Source organism: Hemiscyllium ocellatum, chromosome 2 (assembly GCF_020745735.1).
Source record: "Hemiscyllium ocellatum isolate sHemOce1 chromosome 2, sHemOce1.pat.X.cur, whole genome shotgun sequence".
NCBI classification, from domain to species: Eukaryota; Metazoa; Chordata; class Chondrichthyes; order Orectolobiformes; family Hemiscylliidae; genus Hemiscyllium; species Hemiscyllium ocellatum.
The window spans coordinates 35,631,691-35,656,540 of NC_083402.1; the positions used below are offsets into that span (position 1 = coordinate 35,631,691).

Here is a 24,850-nt window from a genome sequence, read left to right on the forward strand (position 1 = left end):
GTATTTTGTAGTTGACATTAGTTTTGCATTTTGATGTAGGGTCTTTTCAAGTTCATTAGCTGCTGTTTTAATGTGTTGGTGGGTTTGTGGGCTACTGTGATGCCAAGGGGTCTGAGTAGTCTGGCAGTCATTTCAGAGATGTCTTTATTGTAGGGGAGAGTGGCTAGGGTTTCTGGACATGTTTTGTCTGCTTGTTTGGGTTTGTTGCTCAAATCAACGGACTCTGTTCAGTGGTACCCGTTCTTTTTGAATGCATTGTATAGGTGATTTTCTTCTGCACTGCGTAGTTCCTCTGCTGCAGTGTGTGGCGGCTCATTGAAGTAACGTTCTGATGCAGCATTATTTGTGGATATTGGGATAGTTTGCTTCTGTAGTTCAATATTTGCTCTGTATGTCTTCCTGTAGATGCTGGTTTGAAGTTCCCCACTGGCTGTCTGTTTTACTGCAACATCTGGCAGTGTGTTCTTGTTTTCCTCCTCTTTAGTGAATTTTTTTGCCAGTAAGGGTATTATTGATGGTCTTAAAGACATGATGTCACCACAGGAAATGACAACACCAGCCCAAGGAAACTCAAACATACAAATAGAAAGCTGGCGACACCACCAGTGCTTTTTCCGGATGCTAATTGATGATGTTACCTAGTATGGTGACAAAATGTGTGAGAACCTCAATCTGAGCTATAAATCTTCTCAAAACTCGCTAACGTATAGAACTTAGGCAGTTTGTATGCTCCCCACAGGCTCTCGTACTCTGTATTCCCTCTCGTTATCAATTCCTCGCCCCCCTCTGCAGAAATCTGAACTCCTCCCAATCCTCTCAACTGCTTTTTTTTTTATTATTGGCCAATTTTTATGCATGTCCTTGGGTCTATTACCATCCCTAATTTGTCTTATTTGGTTCCATGATCAGGCTAATGGCCAAACTAGGGATCTCCATCCTACCCAAAACACAATCCCTCTACCTACACACCCCACATCTTTAGCCAGTTTCAGTATTGTATTGGATTCAAAATCCTTGACTTGCCTTACAAATCATTACACCTTCTTTATACGTGATCAGCATATTCATGCTTTGAGAATTTTAAGCAATTTAAAAGGGTATAATAACATTGTGGCAATCCAAGACCCTGGGCTAAAGTTCTGAGCAGATGTTGAAAATGGAATTTAACTTTTTTAAAAAAAAGTCTGAAGTTTAACTAGCTAGTCTAATGGAGACCATGTAACCACTGTTGATTGTTGTAAAAGTGCATTAGTTCACGATTGTCCTATGGGACAGGAAATCTGCCATCTTTATTTGGTCTGGCCTATATATGCCTCCAGACCCACAATGGTGTGATTAACTCATAACTACCCTCTGGACAATTACGAATGGGTAATAACTGCTGAACTAGCTGGCAACACCCACATTTCAAATAAAACTTATTAATGTCATACCACAACAGAGGCGAATACCTTCCTCAACAAAAAAGGTGACATGCACACTTCAAAGTTTTTGTTGTTTAATAATTGGCTTATCAAGTTCTGTTTTTTTCTTCAGGTGGTAATGGGTGTTGCTCAGCTCTATTGGCACCTTGCACCAAAGTCAGAAGTTAACATTGTCGCCAAGTCGTTGATTCGATTGCTTCGAAGCCACAGGTCAGTTTCCTTTTTAAAAAAAAATCCGATTGCAGAACTGCTGTCAAGAACTTAATTTGAATAAAACAGACCAAAGTTGATGACCCAATTCATTGTGAAAGTAAATTGATTTTAGTGTTTAAATAAACACCGCTTTCAAGATTTGTAATTTTGGTTCAAAGGTTTCCTGTCGTCCTGTTCAGGTGGCTCTCATTTTTTCAACTTAAAATTGCACAGTCGCAGTCACACACATTGGGGCATTTCTCAGTTCAGTGCTGCAGAAAGATGACCAGAATTGACTCCAGCTTCTTTTGAGAGTAGGATTTTTGATAGATTTGGTCAAGTTTCTCTTTGCTGTTTAGGAGTTTCATTTAGAAATGTCTATTTGGGAGAAATTGGGGCAATAAGATTAGGACAGCAAGTTAGGTTATGAAATTCTCCAATATTGGTTGAGTGGCATTGAGGTTGGAAATTGATGTAACTGAAGACTTTTAATTGAAGTCTTTGAGCAACCCATTTACTTCAATAGAAGTTGACCCTTCATGATGAGATTCCTCTGGGACTGATTTGACCTGCCCAGATTCTGAAAATCCACTTCTCTTCCAAGGATTATTGAAAGATAACTGGGCTAGCCTTGTATGCAATGACTGCAAGACGCCAGTCATAGGTTGGAAACTCTGGAGCAAGGGGCTGACCCCTCAACTCATTAATACCTGTCCTCTTTCTGTGAGGAAAAGTTAAGATTGTGATGGAAGGTGTCCACCTATTTGGATGAATTCTGCTCCAATAATACATAGAAGCTTGACACTGCCTAGGAAAAAGGTTTTTTTGATCAGCATTCTGTTAAAAATCTTAACTCTTCACTCCTTCCACTCTGAACACACAATCATGGTTAAATACACCACGTATAAGATGCACTGCAGCAAGCTGTCTTTTTGCAGCACTTCGGCACAAGTGACCTCTTCCCACCTAGAAGAATGAGGACAGCAGATGTGAGAACACAGCCATCTACAATTCCCTCCAAATCACATGCCATTCTAACTTGATAATATCCTGCTATTCTTTCACTGTGTCATACACTTGGAATTCCCTTCCTAACTGCTGGGTGTGTGCAACTACTAGGTGGACCTCTCGTTCAAGATGATGACTCCCTACCACCTGTTTGTTTGAAAGTAATTCAGGTTGAACAATAAATGTTGGCCTCATCTGCAGTGCTTGCATCCATGATTTAATTAAAAGGATCCTCAGCCAATGCTGATAACTTTAGAGTTGGATGGATCAAGATCTGGGCCAGCCTGAAGTTGCATTTCTCTACTTAAAATGAATGGGGCTACTGCAATGTACAAGTCACCACCTAAGATACAAGAAGTGAAGGTAAAGAACCTGCCTTTGTAATTAGGAAGTGAGTGAAGCATCGAGCAAGAAATACCTTTCCTCCCTCTCCGGGCTTATTCAAAGCATCTACTCACAATTACCTGAAAGTTCTGTTGACTATAGAGTGATTCCTGTTGTTGATGCTGACCTTTTCTTTTTAATATGCAGGGAAGTGCAATACGTTGTGCTGCAGAACATTGCAACAATGACTATACGAAATAAGGTATGTTTACAGTGGTTTTGATATCTGCCAAGTTGTCAGTTATCAGTAGTTTAGATTTTTCCTTTGTTCTTAAAGACATTTGAAACTGGACAAATTATCTTTTTCCACAGGGGATGTTTGAACCATATCTGAAAAGCTTTTACATTCGATCCACTGATCCAACACAGATAAAAATTTTGAAGGTATGGTATAATTTTTGACCCTTCTCTGCTATTGCTTAAAATATACACTTAGAATATAGTTACTATGTACAACAGACCTAGTCAATTTAGAACAACTGGGAAGAAACATTCAAGAAGTTTTCTGTTTTGAGTTGTAAGTCAGTCTTGCTGGTGAAGTCCAACTATTTGACATGTGTAATGCAATGTTATATGTAAAAATCAAGCAGTTGGGAAAAAAATCTGCACTATTTGTAGTATCACAAGTGAAGTAAACTGTAATCTAAGGTGAATTTGCTTAAGTTGATCTGAAAACAAAAGCTTTTTTTATTTGCACTGAATTTATTTTGGGTCAGGGGTTGATTTTATATTTTTGGATGCATTCAGGTTTTTCTATCAAGTATACATTTACCAAACCCTTTGCTATTGAGCAGCTGAATGGCCTCCTTCTGCCCCATTTCTTATGGTCTTCATGCCACACATTTGACAAGTTGCCAAGAGTATTTAAAATTCCTTTCTGGATGGAACCAACTGAGTAGTTTACCAGTTCTTTGTCCATGAGAGCATTTAAAATTGCAAATGAATTAGAAGAAAAACTGTTGCAACAGACTTGAACAACAGCTGCTGCTTTTTAAAAATTAATGTTTAGGGTGTGGGTTTCGCTGGGTAAGCCACTGTTTATTGCCTACTCCTAATTGCCAAGAAGTAGTTAAGAATCAACAATATTGTTGTGGGTTTGGAGTCACCTGTAAACCAGACTAGGAAAGAGACTAGCATGCTGGTGAGCCAGATGTGTTTTTACAACAAATAACAATAGGCATATGATCACCATCAGTTTAGTTTTTATTTACAGATTTTTTTTTGAATTCACATTTCATCTGCCATATTATGATTCCTGCCCATTTCTCTTGGACATGGAGGGTTCTGGATTATAAGTCCAGTTACCATTACCAAACAAAATCTCAATTGCTTTAAATTTACTGAAAAACACGTGAAAATGGGAAAGTTAATTGAGCAGCAAGTTTGCGATTGTTACTTTGGATTCTAACCTGCCTTATTTCCTGAAGGGATTTTTGGAAAAGTTCCCAAATCTACATATGCAAAATACCTGAATATTCACACATTCTCATTTTTATGACAACGCTACAATATTTTTGCAAGTAGTCCTAAAACGGCTTTTTATATTCTTTACTGGGACTTCAGGCAAAAGTCTGCTTAAAATATTAAAACTCAAAATCATTTGCCTTTGAAGTTTTATTCTAAGTTTTATTGGTAAAGCTTTACATTGAGCAATTTTATCCAATTTATTTTTCTTTGATAATTGTGCTTATGATATTATATAGACACTTTTTCTTCTCTTCTCTCTTCCCCCCCCGCCCCACCCATTGAAATGTGAACTAAACTAGTTTTTTAAAAATCTATCTTGCAAAACCTGAGCCGTAGTGTTTTTAACATTATTTATCTCCTTTTATATTTGTTGCCTGCCATCAGATTAGTGGTATGAGCAAATTTTGTACTAGTCCTTTGTTTAACTATTTACCTACATTCTGAACAGCAGTGACCCAGTGCAGTCCAGTTCAGTTCAGGACTCCGTTAATCACCATTTTCTCTCTCCTCCTGGCACTTCATCTCCTAAGAAAGTGACTAGTTTACAGAAATGCAATAAATGTTCAATAATTTGTTTTTTGTTTGTAACTTAACAGAATATTTGTGAAATTTGCTCTCCTATATTTGTATCAATGCATGGCCACAGTTTTTATTATTCCTTGAGAGATGAAGATATGTTGTTGTTCTGTACAGCTTGAAATTCTAACAAACCTGACCAGCGAAACCAACATCCCGATAGTGCTACGAGAATTTCAGGTGGGTCCAGTCACAGTTACTGCCTGATTTGACCGATCCACGTGATTCTTTTCACCTAATTTTTAATGCTTATTCAGGATATGGATTCTAAATGCAACATATAAAATGCTTGCCATCTATATAACTTGCTTGAATTCCTAACTGCGCAGTCTTCTGACACTTTCAGGTAAAGTAGTTAATTATAATTATGTATTTTCTGTTATGTTAGGTTGTATCTCATTGATGCATGTGCCATTCTTCACTGAATGACAGAACAAGTGATCTGTTTTCAGGATTCTGCTGCTGCTGCTCTTGAAATGGCTAGGAAATGGTTTACAAAAGTTGAATAGATCCATAATCCAGACATGAAGTGGGTAGGGTTAGATTGATTGCATCCAGAGATTACCTGAGAACAGGAAATTATAAATGTGACACTCCATCCTGCCACTTGGTGGCAATGTGTCAATGCATCTCTGTTGCTTTAATCAGTTACTCAACTTAAAGGTATTTTTAAAAATGCATTTCATATATTTGTTTAGCACATTGCTAAGTTACAGCATTTTAATTAGAATATGAAGTAAATAATCGAACAGGATGCTTTAAAAAAAGAAACTACACTTTCTTGGTAACATACTTTTTTTGCAGGGCCAAAGGGTGTATAGGGGTGCACATCAATCCAAGTAATTTGATTTTTCTTTTCCTATTTCTCTTCATGCTCAGACCTATGTGAAAAGTCAGGACAAGCAATTTGCTGCAGCCACAATTCAGGCAATTGGAAGATGTGCCACCAATATTTCTGAAGTTACAGATACGTGTCTTAATGGGTTGGTGTACCTGCTGTCTAACAGAGATGGTAAAACATTATTTATTGCACACTTACAGTTGATTTTTTAAAAAACTCATTCATTTGAATTAACTCCAACTTTTAGGACAAAAGCTTTTTAATTGAAATTAATGAGCTGGACCATTTTTTCGGAAAAATTTATTGTCCAGCAAAATCGAACTGTGAAACTGTACTAAGTCCAATTTTTTTCATTGGAAGGCAACATTAGCTAGCTTAGAGCAACTGGTGACTCCCATATGCTGAAATGCATTCCTTGTGATCAGGAGTTTACTTTAACTCTCCAGCATGTCCGCATTATTCTTAGGGTTTAAATCTCTAATCGAATCTAATCTCCATGATTGATGAATTGCTTTAAAAGAGAAAAGCATCCTAATAAACCTTTGAATGAGATGTGTGAATTATTGACAACACCAAAAATTGCTGGAAAAACTCAGCAGATCTGACAGCATCTGTGGAGAAAAAGTGGAGTTACCATTTTGTGTCTGGTGATCCTTCTTCGGCATTGATTGTAGCTAGGAAATTGTTATATTGCTAAAGAAGGGGGAGGAGGTGGGGGAAGGACTAAATGATTTAAAAAAAAGATTGAAGCCTAGAGAGAGATAACAGTTGGGCACACAAAGAATTGGGTAAAGGTCAACCTAAGAGAATGAGTAGTTGCTAGCATGGACCATTAGTGGCTGACAATGAGATGTGTGTGTTAGCAGCCCGTGTGATGACATGGCCTGGTGTGTGAAGGTTGGGATAAGGACATCAGAGAAGTCCTTAGGCCCGAAAATCTATTGTGCACAATATTGAGTCCAGAAAGTTGAGGAGTTCCCAAGCAGAAAATGAGGTGCTATTCTTCCAACTTGTGCTGAGCTTCACTGGAGCACTGTAGCAGCCCCAAGACCATGTTGGCCAGGAAACGTGTTGAAATGGCAGCTAACCGGAAGCTCAGGGTCATTTTTGCGGATAGAATGTAGGTGTCCTGTGTGATGGTGCCCAGTCTGTGCTTCCTCTCTTCAGGGGAGAGAAGACCACATTGTGAATAGTGAATGCATTAGACTGGATTGAGGGGAGTGCAGGTAAATTGCTGCTTCACCAGAATTAATAAACTTTCACATTCTCAGAGATGCTTTTGCCTACTTTTAACAAAAATCACACCAATATTAAACCATCTGGTAGGCTACATAATGCTGTATTTGTTTAGCTTTTCTATGCATGAGACTGAGATTTCATAAAAATATGTATGTTATAAAACCTGAATAAGATCTTGCAGTCCAGTCAATCTGCTTTTGATTATGTTAAAAATCACACAACACCAGGTTATAGTCCAAGTTTTATTTGGAAACACTATCTTTTGGAGCACTGCTCCTTCAGGTGGTGTGGAGTGCAAACTTGCACTCCACAACCATCTGATGAAGGGGCAGCACTCTGAAAGCTAGTGCTTCCAAATAGACCTGATGGATAAAATGATTTTTAACTTTGTACACCCCAGTCCAACATTGGCACCTCCAAATTATGTTTTTGATACTCACTTTGTGAACAAGTTTTACTGTCTTGTCTCAGTGGTTGTATCATCTCCGGTGGTGTTGAGTTGAAGTCCACACTAAAGTCTGAATTGCATTTTCTAAATGAACAACTCAGTGCAATATTAAGGGAGTACTGTACTCCTAGAGATGCTAAAATTCAGAGGAGAAGTTAAACAAAGACGGTCATTCAATAATCCAATGTCATGATTTGAAGAGAGCCGTAGAGTTTTTCACTAGTGCATTCCCAATCTTCATACATTGCCAAATGCAGCTAAAAGAGGTTACCTTGTCATTTATTTCATTGCTGTTGATGGGGCCATATTTGAAAATTCACTTTTGTTTCCTAACTCTTGCTGACTGCATGTGGGAAAAGTGCTCAACTGGCTCTAAAACTCTTGGACATCCTGAGCTCGCACAGGGATATATGTAAAGGCAAGTTCAGTTGACAATATTAGTTACTGTTGATGTCCTGGTTTCCTTCTGATGTATTTACCTCCTCCCATCTGTGCAATATGATCTTGAATATGGAGAGCATTTCTGCCATAGCTTCTAACCTTGGATGTGAGTTCTACAACTTTACAATTCTGTAAAGACATGTTTTCTCCTAACTGTTCTAAATACCTTATGTTCTCTTGTTCGTGATCCCCATTCCCCCAATACTTGAAAATAATTTGCCTCTTGCCCCATTCATTCAGAATTTTAAATGCCCCTGACATATGACTCTTGTTTACTAACTCAAAGCTCAATAAGTCTTCCTTTGATTACGTGTCCTCCTCGATGGTGTTGTACCCTGATTAAAGCTTTATATTTTCCCTGATGCTTTATGTAGACCTGTTATTACTACATATGTATTCTAAACTCTTTATATAAAGTATAGAAGTTGGTTAGCTTTCAGAACAGGATTATCCCGTTGAGTTGTTTTGAATGGCTTGAGAAAGTACAACACCAAATATCTCTACTCATCCAATTTGGGGCAGGATCAGAGAACACAATTTATAGTAAAAAACCAAAGTGCTATACAACTGATGCAATATATTGAACAAACCTAGATTGCTGTTAATTCCTTAATTCAGATTATAATTAATATTTTTGTACTGCGGTGCACCAACTCTCCTCATAATGTATTCATCTTCCACCTTTAAGCTGATAGCAATAGAGCTTTGCAGTTTTCTTCAGTCTCTCAAAGAATTAGTTGTTATCCTTAGTTTGCTATCATCCGTACATTCCTTCTGAGTAGACCCCAATCCGTTTTGCCCTTGGTAATTCTTTTTGCAATTGACCACCAATTGTCCATGGATCAAAATCTTGATTAGTTTATTTTTCCACTGACTCTGACCTACCTGTTTGCTAACAGATCTGACAATTAAACAAGCTGCTTCCCCCTTTGGAATGCATAGTGACCAGACAATCTCCAATGTTCCGATGCTGAACTGCAAAATGTGACTGAGTGTTTGATCTACCGAAAACAACTTAGTGTCCCAGATTATTATGAGGCTGCCAATTAAAACTGGTGCCTTTTAAATGTGATGTAGGTGCCAGTGTTGGACTAGGATGGACAAAGTTAAAAATCGCAATACTGGGTTACAATCCAACAGGTTTATTTCAAAGTCCAAGCTTTCTTAGCGCTGCTCTTTCGTCACGTAGCTAATGGGGTAGGATCATAGGACACAAGTTATAGTAAAAGATCAAAGTGTCATACAACTGATCCGATGTATTGAACAAATCTGTTCAATTGTTGTACAGTCTTTAATCACTTAGAATGGGGGTGCAGGTTTTGATTCATTAATATGTAAATCCCAGAACTACTATCAAATTGCAGTCCTGAGATAAGGTTTTATATTTTTTCTTTAAAAAGTGACTTCTCAGCTCAAGCAGTGCATTAAAGGTGTGAGGTTAGATTCTGTCTGTATTCCAACCTTGAGTCAGACTGCTTCTATTGCCAAAGTAGAAATTTTAAAAATGTCACATCCTTACATTATTTTGGTAATGTGACTTGAAAGAAGCTCTGGGATTTACATATTAGTGAATTGAAACCTACAACCCATTCTAAGTAATTAAAGACTTAACAGCAGTCTAGTTTTGTCTAATACATTGCATCATTTGTATGGCACTTTCATCTTTTATTATAAATTGTGTCCAGTGATCCTGCTCCACTAGCTACCTGACAAAGGAGCAGCACTCCAAAAGCTTGTACTTCCAAATAAACCTGTTGGACTATAACCTGGTGTTGATATTTTTAACTTAAATTGAGATGACCTATCTATAGGAACATATTTCTGATTCTTCATTTTTTTTTAAACATCATATCAGAATCAGTGATTTATTCAGCATAATTTATTAAAACTCATCTCTAACAAAGGTGTGTTAAGATGGTTATCATTTTTGTTTTCCTTCAAATTACTTCACAACCAACTGATTTAACAAAAATGTCTTCTCATGTCACATTGTGATCGTGAGAAATTTGTCTTCATGATAGAGACTATTTCTCTCTCAGATAAACTGGAATTGGATTTTGGAGGCACTTAGGAAAAGAACACATGGAGTAACCAGTATTTTTTCTCAGTGCATATGAAAGGGATGGATATTGTAGGAGTGCTTAGAAAGCTACCTGGAAATGAATCTCAGCCACGCCTTGCCCTCACTTAATCTTAATTTATCTCATTTTCCATGTGTTGCTATTCCAGTATGTAACCTGCCAACCTAGCAGCTTTGTGGAATTTTGAATGTGTAAAAGGAGCATGTGTAAAATGTCCCCTGACGATGTAGGTGTCTTTTTAGAGCAGGGTATTAAGGAATTTTCTCAGAAGGGTGGATTGAAAAACTAGTCTATTGCACAAATATCTTTGCCTTTGCAGTGGAGATCAAACCGCCTGAGCTGTGGGAGTAGGTAGCTTTCATTTCCTTTTTAATTGAGAAATGGCAGGCATTACAGGAAAATATAAAAGCATAGTGAAGGATAGCATAAAATTATTCAAACAAATATATATGCATAGCTTGTAAAACATCTGACCCCAAAAATGACATTATCCTTATTTATACCATATGTATTGTTTTAAATGCAGGTCTGATGGAGCAGAAAATTAGAGACCATTCAGTCCTGCAGCAAAATAACTAAACTAGGGTAGTTTTGTCATTTGCTCCTTGGACTGCATCACAAAGGCAAGTCTTGGGGATTAATCTAAAGCTTAATTAAACCGTTAGATATTCCCGAATACTTCAGTCTTTTCTAGGCTTCATACCAATCCCTAGTGGTAGTGATTTTTTTCAGCTTATGAAGGTCACTAAGAAAATCTGCTGGGTTGAATAGACAATATTCCACTACTGGAAAGTGATATTAGTGCTTTTTAATGACATCCTACTATTTTATGAAGGCTACAGCTAAACACTGCTACTTTTCAATCTCCGTGCCCTAATTGAAATTATAGGGGTGGTATACTGTAGGAATTTAAACATATTGTCAGCATTTGTGTGATTTGAGTGTTGCTTTTGCGATAAATTAGGAACTTCCCATATGATTTATATCATGAAATGTTCCTTGCTCAGCTGAGTATTGGTTAGGCATTTACCACATTTCATGTTACCATTTGCCTGGAAGGAAATCTGTAGCCTGAAAATAGGTGTAGGTGGTCCAAAAAAGTTAAACTGAAATTCACTTTCCATATTTAACAGCATTAAGCTGGTGAATAAAAATTGGGACATTTGATAAGCCTTTTCATTCATGTATGACCAGATCCTAAGATCAGTGACTATTGTTTGGTCTGTCTTATCTTGGAGAAGTTGGTCATGAGCTATCAACTTGGATGCATTTGAGTAGCTTGTTAGGCCATTTCAGAGGGTAATTAAGAATCGACAAAGTTGGTGTGGTCTGGAATATCTCTGAAGCCTGGCGGGGTAAGGATAGCAATCTTTCCAACATGACATTCATAAACCACAAGGGTGTTTTTTTTGCAACATCCTGGTCATTTCCTATTCTTCATTACTAGCTTTTTTTACAACAGATTTATTAAATTGGATTTAAATTCCTGGATCAGGTTGTGGAATTCAAGCCAGTCTCCAGTCTTTACTCCAGGCTTCTGGATCATTGGTCTAGTAGCATAACCACTGTGTTACTGGATCCACAAAGCAAGTGACCTCACAAGTACTTCAGCATTTTTGATTTTGACATTCTTCTCGCAATAGGCGTAAGTGTTAAAATCACTTTTTGTCAATTGTTTACTTAAGAACAACTCCCCTTTCTCCCTGTCAGTCATATCAATCATGTTGAGCTGAGGCAGATTATGGATTCATGTTCCACTCCAGGACTTTAGTACAAACTTCAAAGCTGACACTCCAGTGCAGTACTAAAAGAGTACTGTCCTGTTGGAGCTGCCAGTTTTCAGATCCTCTTAAGAGGATGTAAGAGATGACATGGCACAGCAGGGAAGATACCCCTGGTGATTTGGCAATATTTAACCCTCAATTAATATTGCAAGAACAGATTATTTGTTTATTGTCACATTGCTTTCTATGGGAGTAGTATAAGTTTAATGTTTAAACTACACAGTCTGTGATGCCATCAAAATGGTGTTAAGTACGGATTTGCAGGGTATTAACTCTTAACTAGAAGCATAAGGCAGGATGTGAGACTTCGAGGGGAATTTGCAGGTATTACTGTGACATTCTGTTCATACAATAAAAGCAAAATACTCCGGTGTCAGAAATCTGAAATACAAGCAGAATTAAGTTTCTTTTGGACAAAGTGGAGAGTGAAGTAGCTAATTCTAAATGCTAACTCTGTTTCTCACTATGCTTCTGCTCATGCATTTTTAAATTCATTCATGAGATGTGGGCATCACTAGCCGGGCAACATTTATTATCCAATCCTCATTCCCCAGAACAGTTCAGAGTCGACCACTTCATTGTGGGTCTGGAATCCTTTGTAGGTCAGACCAGGTCAGGACAGCAGTTTTCTCTCTGAAATGACATGAGTGAATCATATTAATTATTCCGACAATTGACAACAGTTTCATGGTCATCATTAGATTCTTAATTTGAGATTTGTTATTGAATTCAAATTCACCCATTTGCCACAGCAGGATTTGAACCTGAGTCCCCTGTATATTAATTGGGTGTCTGGATTAATAGTCGTAGTGGATTAATGCCACTAGGCCCTTGCTTCCCCTTAATGATAGGAACTGAAGATGAGAAAACTGTTAGTGTTTCTAATCTTTACATACTTCAAAGCTAATAGCCTTCCTCACTATTGCATTTTCCTCCTCCTCATTTATACATTGTTGTGAATTGGTTCAATGGTACAAGTACCTGTGAAACAAACTGCTCAGCCCTCTGTATTGTCATGAGCTTTTTGATTTAATGCAACTGTATTTAACTAGACAACTGATGAGTATTTGAAGGTACTCCTAAGTAGAATTTATTTCTTGTTCTTTCATGGGAAGTGGGTATTGCTGACTGGGCTAGCATTTATTGCCCATCCTTAATTGCCCTGAAGGTGGTGGGGAGTTACCTCTTTGAGCCACTGCAGTCCACCTGCTGTGGGTTGACCCACAAAGCCCTGAGGAGGAATTCCAGGATTTTGACCAAGTGACAGTGAAGGAACTTCCATGTATTTATAAGTCAGGATGGAGACTGACTTGGAGGGGAACTTGCAGGTGGTGGTGTTCCCATGTATTTACTGCCCCAGTCCTTTCTAGATAGAAGTGGTTGTGGTTTTGAAAAGAGTTGCTTATAGATCTTTGGTGGATTTCTGTGGTCCATCCTGTGGATGGGTTCTACCACTACCACTAAGCACTGGTGGTGGAGGAAGGTGACAACCTCTGGGATGTTGATAACGGGGGCTTAAAATTACATGTCAATGGGAGATTTAGATTCTTTCTTAGTGAAGCTCGATGCCGAGTATTTCTGCGGTGCAGATGTTAATTGGCACTTTTTAGCTTAAACTTTGGGTGTTGTACACATCTTGTTGTCTTGAATGGACTGCTTCAGTATCTGAAGTTTCAACTATTGCAAAATGTGCAATCATTGGCAAGTAATCCCAATTCAAACCTTGTGGAGGCAGATCGTTGATGAAATATTTGAAGACAGTTGGCCCTAGGACACCATCCTGAGGAGCTCCCGCAAAGATCTCCTGGGCAGTTACAGCCATCTTCCTTTGTGCCAGATATGACTGACCAGTGGAGTGTTTTCCCCCGGCTTCGATTGACACAAGCTTTGGGTTTGGATACTGCATCAAGTGCAGCCTTGATGTCAAGGGTAGTCACTCTAAACTTGCCTCACCTCACTGCTGGAATTCAACCCTTTTGTCCAAGGCTGCTGGTTGAAACAAGGCTGCAATTTGGTCAGGAGCTGAGTGGCCCTGGCAGAACTCAAAGGGCACCAGTGAGCACGGTTTTTTTGCTGATAGTGCTGTTGATATGTTCTTTCGCTTTCCTGACAATAGAGAGTACATGGGGGCAGTATATGGCTAGGTTGGATCTGTCCTTTTTTGTGTACAGGACACAACTGGGCAGTTTTCCACATTGTTGCCAGTGTTGTAGCTGTACTGGAACAGCATGGCTCAGTGTGTAACAGTTTATCGAGAACAAGTCTACAGATATATTGCTGGCATGTTGTCAGGTCCCAAGGCCTTTGTCATTAAGAAATGGTTGGAGGCACTGGATGTCATGGGGTGAATCGAATTGACTGAGGATGGCATCTGTGATGCTGGAGACTTTGGGAGCAGGCTGAAACTAATACTGGAAACTTGTTCACCAACATCAAGTGTAGTACCTTTGTTTAAAAATTGTTCCAAGATTTCTACGAACTCCAGTTCCAAAATCATCAAAAAAGCCTTTGTCTTCTAATAGTCTTACATTTGTCATATTTGATCTTAAGATGAAGTTCCAACTTAATGTAGTGTCACTGAAACCATGTATTTTCATCTCCCTTACATTGCTTGGCTTTGCTCCTTTCTTGGGTCATTTGCTGCTGAAGCTCTCATGCCTGCATTCCTTGCCATTGGTCTTGAATATTCCATAGACTTCTGACTGGCATCCCTCATTGTAACCTTGATAAATTTGATATCTACCAGATCTCTATCCATATCTTAACTGAGTAGTGTATGTAGATTTCAAGTCATGAGTTTGGTGAATGATAAGTTGTCAGAATTTTCTAAAAGAAAACCTTTAGCTTTTAACTGGTATTTACAATACAAAGAATTCAAGTATGATAAGATCATGTAAGGCAGGAGAAATGAGATAGACTTGCAGAGTAGTTGGTTGGTTAATTAGGTTCAAGATTTTAGTATGGTTGCTGCAGTGTAACACCAGATGGGTAAATGCAGAGGTCTCCATGTAGATTATCTTACTCATGAAACCGGTTTCTGCTTTGCAGACTGGTAAGGGCGATGGTTCCTCAGAAGAATGCAGTCTGAGCCAAGGCAGTTGCACCACATGTAACTCAGATATACAAAAGTGGGGGAAAAAGAGTGGAAGAGCAGTACTGAGAGGAGTTTCTTTAATGGAACAGCCATGCATTTCTGCTACCAGAATCATGACTTCAGAAAGATACATTGCTTTTCTAGGGTCAAGGAGTCACAAAGAGGTAACAGGGCATTGTTGGGAGATGGTGAACAGACAATTGCCCAGGTCCATGATGGTATCTATCAGTTAGGCAAGAAGGCCAGTGAGATCTCAAGGTGCATCTCTGGGAGTTCAGGACATTAAAAAGTAGGTTTAATGCATTGTCACATGGAAGATGATGAATTGATTTACAAAGGTCATCGTGGACTTTTTAAAGGGAAAATCATACCAAATTATCTGGCTGGAGTTTTCCGAAGAGGTAGCAGTTGATAAGGGGCAGGCATTGATATTGTGTACATGGATTTAAGAAATGCATTTCATTCATTTGTGCTACAGAAGAGTTGACAAAAGTTTTCAGCCATGGAATAATAAGCACAGCAGTAACACAGATACAGTTGGCTGAGGGATAGGATACTGGGTAATGGTTAATGAATGCTTTTCAGTCTGGAAGGTTTCTAGTGGAGTTTCTGGGGGTTGAGAATGGGTCCCATGGTTTTCTTCAAGTTTAAAAAAAGATTTAGATCTTTAATACACAAGACAATTTCCATGATACAAAATTTAGAATTCTAAACTAAGGAGGGTGATGTTTAGAATAGTTCATTGTCGCTTATATTTTTAATAAAAAATACACAAAGTATTTAAGTTGCCATACTCTGCCACCTATATTAATAATAGCATATGTATATTAAGCAAATAAAGACAAAATCTATCTTTGTTCATTTCACGGCTCATGGGTTACCAAGGTTGAGGAAAAAACAGGAACCACGTTCTCCACTGTTGCAGGAAGCCAATATCGAAGAAGCAGAATCTCAGATCATTTAAATCGTGGTCTGGAAGACGCTGCAGAAGCCAGCTCAAGGAATCCCAGAAGGGACTCAACATGCTGAAGCAGATCACCACTCCCCAGTCAGGACATTGCTTCAATGGCCACGAGAAGCAGACTACACCACCTTTGCTGCAGCAGCCTCCTGAAACATCCATCCTCCACGGAAGCCTGAACTGAGATCTTGTTCCTCATTGTCCTGCACACTCTGGAACTCTTCCCAGTTTCTCCACAGATTATTTTACAGGAGGAGAAACACTATGTTTTCTGGCTATTGCTCAGTTATCAGCAGAATCACCATTCCCTGAGGTGTCGTGTTCCTCCATTTCTCACAACCCAGACAGGTCAATATGTATCTGATATGCAATTCATGTGAATCCAGACCCCACAGCATATATTTGAGGAAATATTGGTGAAGTTGGGACTGTTTATCCATGGAGTGGAGAAAGCTAAAAGACGATTTGATAGAAATTCTGAAAATTGTAAAGGTTCTAAGTGGAGTGGATAGGATGAAACCGCTCCCCTTTGGAACTGAGAACCAGATCTTATAGTTTTGCAAAAGAAACCGATGCGAGGTGACGAAAAATCAATTTCATGCCACAAGTAGTTAAGATCTGGAATCCGTTGTGGTGAATGCAGTTAAATGTATTTTGGAGACATTGGATGATGATTTAAATAGAAACAGGGTTGTGGGGGAAAAGACGAAAGGATAATATTTGAAATGCTAAATGACAGTGCACACGTGGGCCAAACAAGGGTTTTCTGCAACATAACAATTCTGAGACTCTGTGACCATGCTAGCTGCACCTTCATGTGCCTAGCCCCTCAGCTGGAATGTTCTCCCTATGCCTGTATGCCCCCTCACCCTTTCTTACCGTAACACACCACCTTTTAAAATTTATATTTTTCACTAATCTTTTGGCCTACTAATGGTTCCATATGTGGATTAGTGTCATTTTATTTTGGAAAGCTTTTTCTGTGAAGGGCCTGCAACATTTCGTTACATTAGAGGCACCATATAAATATCAGTTAGCGTTAGAGATGTACAGCACAGAACATAGCCTTTGGTCCAACTCATCCATGCTGACCAGATATCTTAACCTAATCTAGTCCTATTTGCCAACACTGGGCCCATATCCGTCTAAACTCTTCTTATTCATATACCCATCCAGATGCCTTTTAAATGCTGTAGTTGTACCCAGCCTCCTCCACTTCCTCTGGCAGCCCATTCCCCACACACGCCAACCTATGCATGAAAAAGTTGCCCGTTAGATCCTTTCTGTATCTTTCCCCTCTGACCCTGAACCTATGCCCTCTAGTTCTGGACTTCCCCACCCCAGGGAAAATACCTTGTCTACTTATCCTATCCATGCCCCTTATGATTTTTCAAACTCCTGTAAGGTCACCCCTCAGTCTCCAACGCTCCAGGGAAAATAGCCTACTCAGCCTCTCCCTATAGCTCAAGCTCTCCAATCCTTGCAACATCCTTGCACATCTTTTCTGATCCCTTTCAAGTTTCATAACATCTTTCCGATAGGAAGGAGACCAGAATTGCATGCAATATTCCAACAGTGGCCTAACCAATGTCCTGTGCAGCTGCGACATGACCTACCAACTCCTGTACTCCATACTCTGACCAATAAAGGAAAGCATACCTAACACCGCCTTCACAATCCTATCTACCTGCAACTCCACTTTCAAGGAGCTATGAACCTGAACTCCAAGGTCTCTTTGTTCAGCAACACCCCCTAGGACCTTACCATCAAATGTATAAGTTCTGTTCTGACTTGCTTTTCCAAAATGCAGAACCCCTCATTTATCTAAATTAAGCTCCATGTGCCACTCCGCCCATTGGCCTATCTGATCAAGATTCCATTGTACTCTGAGGTAACCTTTGCTGTCCACTGCACCTCCAGTTGTGGTGTCATTTGCAAGCTTACTAACTATATCTCCTACGTTCACATCCAACTCATTTATATAAATGATGAAAACTAGTAAACCCAGCACCGATCCTTGTGGCACATTAGTCACAGGCCTCCAGTCTGAAAAGCAACCCACCACCACCACCCTCTGTAGTTGTTGTGGCTTTCTTCATTTTTAAAGGTAAAGCTTCCAAAACCCATTTTTGGTTTTCATTTCTGTCCCTTTATAAGTTTCCTTCACATTTTGTTTGGACAAGTCTTCAAATCTGTGTTAGCGCTCTCAAGAAGGCTTACATAATTTTTTTTATTCCCAGGTAAATAGTTTGGGAGATTTTCTATGGTGGTTGTGGTTCTTTTTGCCGAGCTGGGAGTTTTTGTTGCAAACGTTTCGTCCCCTTTCTAGGTGACATCCTCAGTGCTTGGGAGCCTCCTGTGAAGTGCTTCTGTCATGTTTCCTCCGGCATTTATAGTGGCTTGTCTCTGCCTCTTCCGGTTGTCAGTTGCTGTCCGCTGCAGTGGCTGGTATATTGGGTCCAAGTCAATGTGTTTGTTGATAGAATCTGTGGATGAGTGCCATGCCATCAACAAACACATCGACCTGGACTCAATATACCGGCCACTGCAGCGGACAGCAACTGACAACCAGAAGAGGCAGAGACAAGCCACTATAAATACCGAAGGAAACATGACAGAAGCGCTTCACAGGAGGCTCCCAAGCACTGAGGATGTCACCTAGAAAGGGGACGAAACGTTTGCAACAAAAACTCCCAGCTTGGCGAACAGAACCACAACAACGAGCACCCGAGCTACAAATCTTCTCCCAACCTTTGAATTTTCTATGGTAGATGCAAATTCACTAGTAAAAAAGAGACAAATAAGGGGAAAGGAAAATGTAGAGACATGCTTCAAGAGGAGGAAATGAGAATCATTCATTATTCCTCAAAGGAGCTACTGCAGACTTAATGGACTAGATAAGACCATATGCAATAGAAATGGAGTAGGCTGTTTGACCCCTCAAGCCTGCTCATTCTGATGGCTGATCTGACGCTCCTTGTATCCACTTTAGCAGAGGGATTGAATTCAAGAGTCGTGAGGTGATGTTGCAGCTCTACAGGACCTTGATCAGGCCACATTTGGAGTACTGTTTTCAGTTCTGGTTGCCTCATTTTCGGAAAGATGTGGAAGCTTTGGAGCGGATGCAAAGGAGATTTACTAGGATGTTGCCTGGAATGGAGAATAGGTAGTACGAGGATAGGTTGAGAGCGCTAGGCCTTTTCTCATCGGTACGGCGAAGGATGAGGGGTGACTTGATAGAGGTTTATAAGATGATCAGGGGAATAGATAGAGTAGACAGTCAGAGACTTTTTCCCCAGGTGCAACAGAGGGTACATAAATTTAAGGTGAAGGGTGGAAGATATAAGGGTATGTCAGGGGTAGGTTCTTTACCCCGAGAGTGGTGGGGACATGGAATGCGCTGCCTGTGGGAGTGGCAGAGTCAGAATCATTGGCGACCTTTAAGCGGCAATTGGATAGGTACATGGATAGGTGCTGAAGCTAGGACAAATGTTCGGCACAACATTGTGGGCCGAAGGGCCTGTTCTGTGCTGTATTGTTCTTCGTTCTATGTTCTATGTTTCCTGCATTTTCTCTGTAGCCCTTGATTCCCCTACTGCTTAAGGATCTATCTCTCTCAACTTTAAGTATATGCAAGGACTCCACCCCCACACTTCGCTGTGACAAGGATTCCTCAACACACTCAGAAGAAATTCCTCCTCATTTCAGTCTTAAATCTAAGACTATACCCTCTGGTTCTAGACTCTTTCAATGGGAAACATCCCTCAGCATTTCGTCTGACAAGTTCCATAATCTGATACATTTCAATTAGATCACTCCACATTCTTCTGAATTCCAATGAGTACCATCCCAACCTGTTTAGCCATAGTACAATCCTTCCACACCAGTGACCATCCCAGTGACCCTTCACTGGACTGCCTTCAATGGAATAATATCCTTTCTTTAACAGAGAGACCAAGCGTCTGTCTGTCCTCTAGATGGGGTCTCACAAGCAACTTGGTGCTGTTGCAGTAAGACTTCCCTGCTCTTATTTCAAGGGCTTGGAATAGAACTGTCATACTCCATAAACTGAGTGATACCAACAGTTAATCATTTGATGATTCATGATAAATTTATTGTTTCCTTGTTTGAGTAAATATTTCTTTAATCAAGTTGTTGAGCATATTGCCTCCAAACCCTAACCTTCTTTCCCATGACTCCCTATACAAGACACTGAAATGGCCACCACAAAAATCACAAGCTGCATTTTTGACAAATGTTAACTTTAATTATCTATGTTCACCTTCCTGGAGACTCTGATCGTGTCTGAACACCTTCACCATCACTTGAAATGCTTGTTGGGACGCATGACCCTCACTAGTCATACACTAACCAAGCTTAGTTAAAACTTCTGTGCCAATAGGTTCTCCTCAACTTGGTACCCTGATCTTCCTGTCGTGCTCTATTAATTCAAATGTATGTACTGGTAGTGTCTTCCCTTATTCAAAAGAGCAGACAAAAAAAAAGCAACTCTCTACCTGTTGATGTAACATCTGTCATTGGGAAATGTTAGAACTTGTTACAAAATGTGCAGTAGCAGAATGTTTAGAAATACGTAATAAAACTAAGCCGAGTCAGCATGGTTTCATGAATGGGAAATAATGTCTGACGAATTACAGTTCTTTGAGGAGGTAATGAGCAAAATAAATAAAGGTGAACCAGTTGTTGTATTTGGATTTCTAAAAAGGCATTTGGTAAGGTATCAAAAATAGATGTTTAAGATGCTGAACATAGTATTTTTAGTATGGTTAGGTTAATGGCTAACTAATAGGGGGTACAGAGTTGAAAATACAGGATTTTCAGGACGGCAATCTTTAATCAGTGGAGTGTCAAAGGGGTCCGTGCTGGGACCACATTTGTTCACAATGTACATTGATGACTTGGATGAGGAAAGTGAATGTACTACTGCCAAGTTTTTGGATGACAAAATAGGTGGGAAGGCAAGTAGTGAGGATGGCAACATCAGTAAATGTATGTAGATCACTGAGTGCACAAAAACTTGACAGATGAAAAATAATGTGGGGAACTGTAAGATTGGCAGGAAGTTTTGGTCCCTTTCTCTAAGAAAAGATATACTGGCATCGGAGGCAGACAAGAGAAGGTTTGCTAGTTTGACTCCAGGTATGGAGTAGAAGTGAATTGATTGGGCGTGTACTTATTGGAGTTTAGAAGAATGAACAGAAACTTTGTCAAAATTGTAGTTTTTTTTCTCAGAAGATAGTCAGTTTGTGGAATTCTTTATTGCAGAGGGTTATTGAGGCTGGGTCTTTAAGTATAAACGAGGTTGAGGTAGATTTCTAATAATTAAGGATTATGGGAAAAGGCAGGAAAGTGGAGTTAAGGATCATCAGATCAGCCATGATTTCATTGAATGGCAGATCCATGGCCAGTGAATCAAATGGCTTACATTACTCCTTTTTATGCCCTGTGCTGTTCATACTGTTGTCCCAAGGACACGTCAGAGACTAGGAGTCATGCTGTATGTAATTTGCCACATGTTTCCCGAAAACCATTGACCAGGCTCTAGTCAGATGTATCCTTGACTTGCCTGGATGTCTGCACCTCGAACAGCTGTCATATTTGACAGCATCAAGGATAAAGAACCCTAAATTTAGATTTGCTCTGAGTTTGTTTTCAGATGTTTCGTCACTGTACTAGGTAACATCTTCAGTGAGCCTCTGAATGAAGCACTGATGGTGTAGCCTGCTTTCTATTTTTGTTTGCTAGAGTTTGCGGTGTGATTTTCTGTGGTGACATTATTCCCTAAGGTGATGTCATTTCCAGTTTTTCTCAGGGGTGGTACCACTCACTAATTAAATAATAAACTAATAAAACTCACGAATAAAGATTGGTGCCATATCCATAAACATTCACATTCCATACCGCTGTCACTCAATAGCGGCAGTGTGTACAAGATGCAATTCAGGAATTCGCTAACACTCCTTTGACAGCATGTTCCAAACACACCACCACCACCACCACCACCTAGAAGGACAAGGGCAGTAAATAAATGGAAACACCACCATCTGCAAGTTCCCCTCAAAGAAAGTCTCCATGACTTGGAAATATAGCCTGTTCCTTCAGTGTCACTTGAACTCCCTCCCTAATGGCATTGTGGATCTATCTACAATGGTTCAAGAAGGCAACTCACCAACACTCATCATCTCAACGGTGACTTGGGATGGGCAATAAATGCTAGCCTGTCAGCCACACCTACCTCCTGTGGATGAAAGCTCATAGTTTTTCAATGGGTAGGTGATTGATTGGAGGACTTATTACGCTGTATATTAGTTGCAGAGTAAGTACAAAGGTGCAGGTCAAGCTTTGCAAATCCTTTGTTTTCACTGATGAAATTATTAATCTGCACTATTCACTTATTGTGGTTCAAGAATTAAACAGACATTCAGATACCAATGTTCTCCCACATCATGACACGGCAAACATCGAAGAAACAAAAACCAACCTTGCTCATGCCTTGAGCAAAATAACTTTCCTTCCGATTAAATCTCAAGTATGAAGATTTAAGGTTTGCAAGAAATAGTTGGGAAATAAATTGTGGCAGTAAATGTTATCATTTTGAATTAGAAATTGCAGTTATATTGTTATCCCAATTGCATTTCACCTATTTAAGCAAAAATGTGAAGGATTGAGGAGCTCTGGAGGTCCTGTGGTAGTAAATAAGTTGCTAATTTTATTAAAGCTGAGTTTTACGTCAGAAATTACTCCATATTTTTCAGAAAATGTTGTCGCAGAAAGTGTAGTTGTCATTAAGAAACTACTCCAGACACAACCATCCCAGCACAGTGAAATCATCAAACATATGGCCAAGCTTTTGGGGAATATTACAGTAAGTAGAAATTAAACCCTAAGTGCTAAAGCTGCTAAAAAATTGATGTTTTATCATGGGCCTATTCAAATGCATTGTCCCACTTGTGCATCTTGGTGAAACATCTGAAATGCTTTCCTGATCATAATCTCAACAACTTTCAATGTACTGTAACATATGCTATTAATTCAGATGTATAGTGTATCCTGGTGGTGTTAGGGTTTGAGATTTTATTCATGGTTTATTGATTTTATATTTTTGGCTTAATACATATGATTTGTGGAGTAACAGGGTGAGAGGATCTCTTGTTCCTAATTCCTTTCATCCTATTGTTTAGTTGACTTTGAAGCAAATGCAGATTGAAAATAAAATGAACAAGTGCAAATGTTGGAAATTTGATATTTTTTGTTTGTATTCTTTTGTGATACTCTAACTGATTATAAATGAAAAATCTGACAAGACATTACATCAGAAACCAGAAGGAAATATGTTGGTTCTAAGATTTAGGATAAGTTTTTTTTTTACATGTCAGCCGACAAGACAAGGACATTTTAATGACATTAAACGATCTACTAAATTAATTCACTTCACCTTAGCCCCGAGTGAGTGGTATAACCTGTTCTATGTATTTACTTAAAACATCAGTCAGTCATTTGGATCATCTGTACATAACATCCTGGACTCTAACTTTCCAACTATAACTCCCAATCACATTTCATAATACTGTGATTAGTTTTCCTGTGTTGTCCCACTTAACAGATACTTCCCATCGTTAAATGAGAGATAAATGTGAGGAATAATGAAAACGCAACTCATAATCTAAAAGTTGATCTGCAAAGGAAATTGTTTTATGCCTTGTCCTATTTTCCCGGCATAATTTAAATCACAAGTTTGACTCAGTTACATCATTTGACATTTTATATTTCACAATGAACTCTTTGCAGACTTGAGTTTCTCTCATCTTTCTTAGACTTAGACTTAGACTTACAGTGTGGAAACAGGCCCTTCGGCCCAACAAGTCCACACCGACCCGCCGAAGCGCAACCCACCCATACCCCTACATTTACCCCTTACCTAACACTATGGGCAATTTAGCATGGCCAATTCACCTGACCCGCACATCTTTGTGACTGTGGGAGGAAACCGGAGCACCCGGAGGAAACCCACGCAGACACGGGGAGAACGTGCAAACTCCACACAGTCAGTCGCCTGAGTCGGGAATTGAACCCGGGTCTACAGGCACTGTGAGGCAGCAGTGCTAACCACTGTGCCACCGTGCCGCCCACTTAACTCATTTTATACTTGAAATCAAAGCTGTTACTGTTCTTCATGCTGTTTCCATTGGACATGTTTTATAGTCATTTGTGTACATTGATATCCAAATTTCTGGGTTCATAGTCTATGGTTCATAAAATATTTTTTGACTTACCTTTTTCAGATTTCCCCACTTCCCCACATTTGAAATTTATCTCCACAGTTTTGAACACTCATTTAATCCTTCCCTTTGGGACTTCCTGCTTTCAAATATACAGCTTAGTGCCTTCTAACCTGGTGTTATCTTAAAAAGTGAATATACAGCACTTGCTTTTTTTGCAAGTTTTTTTGTGCGCGTGTATACGTATCTTTGAATTTTGTATGAGTGCGCCTATACACACAATACTAAAACATCAGCCCTCAAAATTTGTGGAATTCTATAAATACTGGCCATCAGAATCCATATTCATTTCAAAAATGACATGTTTGCTTTCAGTCTGGTAGAAAATCAACTGTTCCTATAATCAGATACCCACAAGTTTCTTCTTGGGTCACCACATCTGGTACAAATGGATGATAGTCTGCCAAGATGGTTCATTCATTTTTGTTTAACCTTGGTCCAGGTCATCTGGTATCTGAATTGTTCTTAAAATTAGTTAATGCTGTGTACGCCCTTTGGGCTTGTGTTCTTGTTTTTATTTTAAGGTATTCTGTTTTTCTTTTTATACTTGAACATTTCTTGTGGGAAATGTTATTCCAGTTACATTTTTTTTTGATGGCTGTTTCGCACT

General features: G+C 39.3%; 1 protein-coding gene across 2 annotated transcripts in view; it reads left to right on the forward strand.

The window, feature by feature from the left end:
* Nucleotides 1-24,850, forward strand: part of ap3b1a (adaptor related protein complex 3 subunit beta 1a) — a 309,270-nt gene that overhangs the window by 145,087 nt on the left and 139,333 nt on the right. For both annotated transcript variants that reach the window (XM_060835806.1, XM_060835815.1), the window contains exons 9-14: nt 1,537-1,634; nt 3,156-3,210; nt 3,321-3,392; nt 5,169-5,231; nt 5,931-6,063; nt 22,717-22,826. In XM_060835806.1, coding sequence (XP_060691789.1) covers nt 1,537-1,634; nt 3,156-3,210; nt 3,321-3,392; nt 5,169-5,231; nt 5,931-6,063; nt 22,717-22,826 — 531 coding nt within the window. The remainder of the gene's footprint in view (nt 1-1,536; nt 1,635-3,155; nt 3,211-3,320; nt 3,393-5,168; nt 5,232-5,930; nt 6,064-22,716; nt 22,827-24,850) is intronic.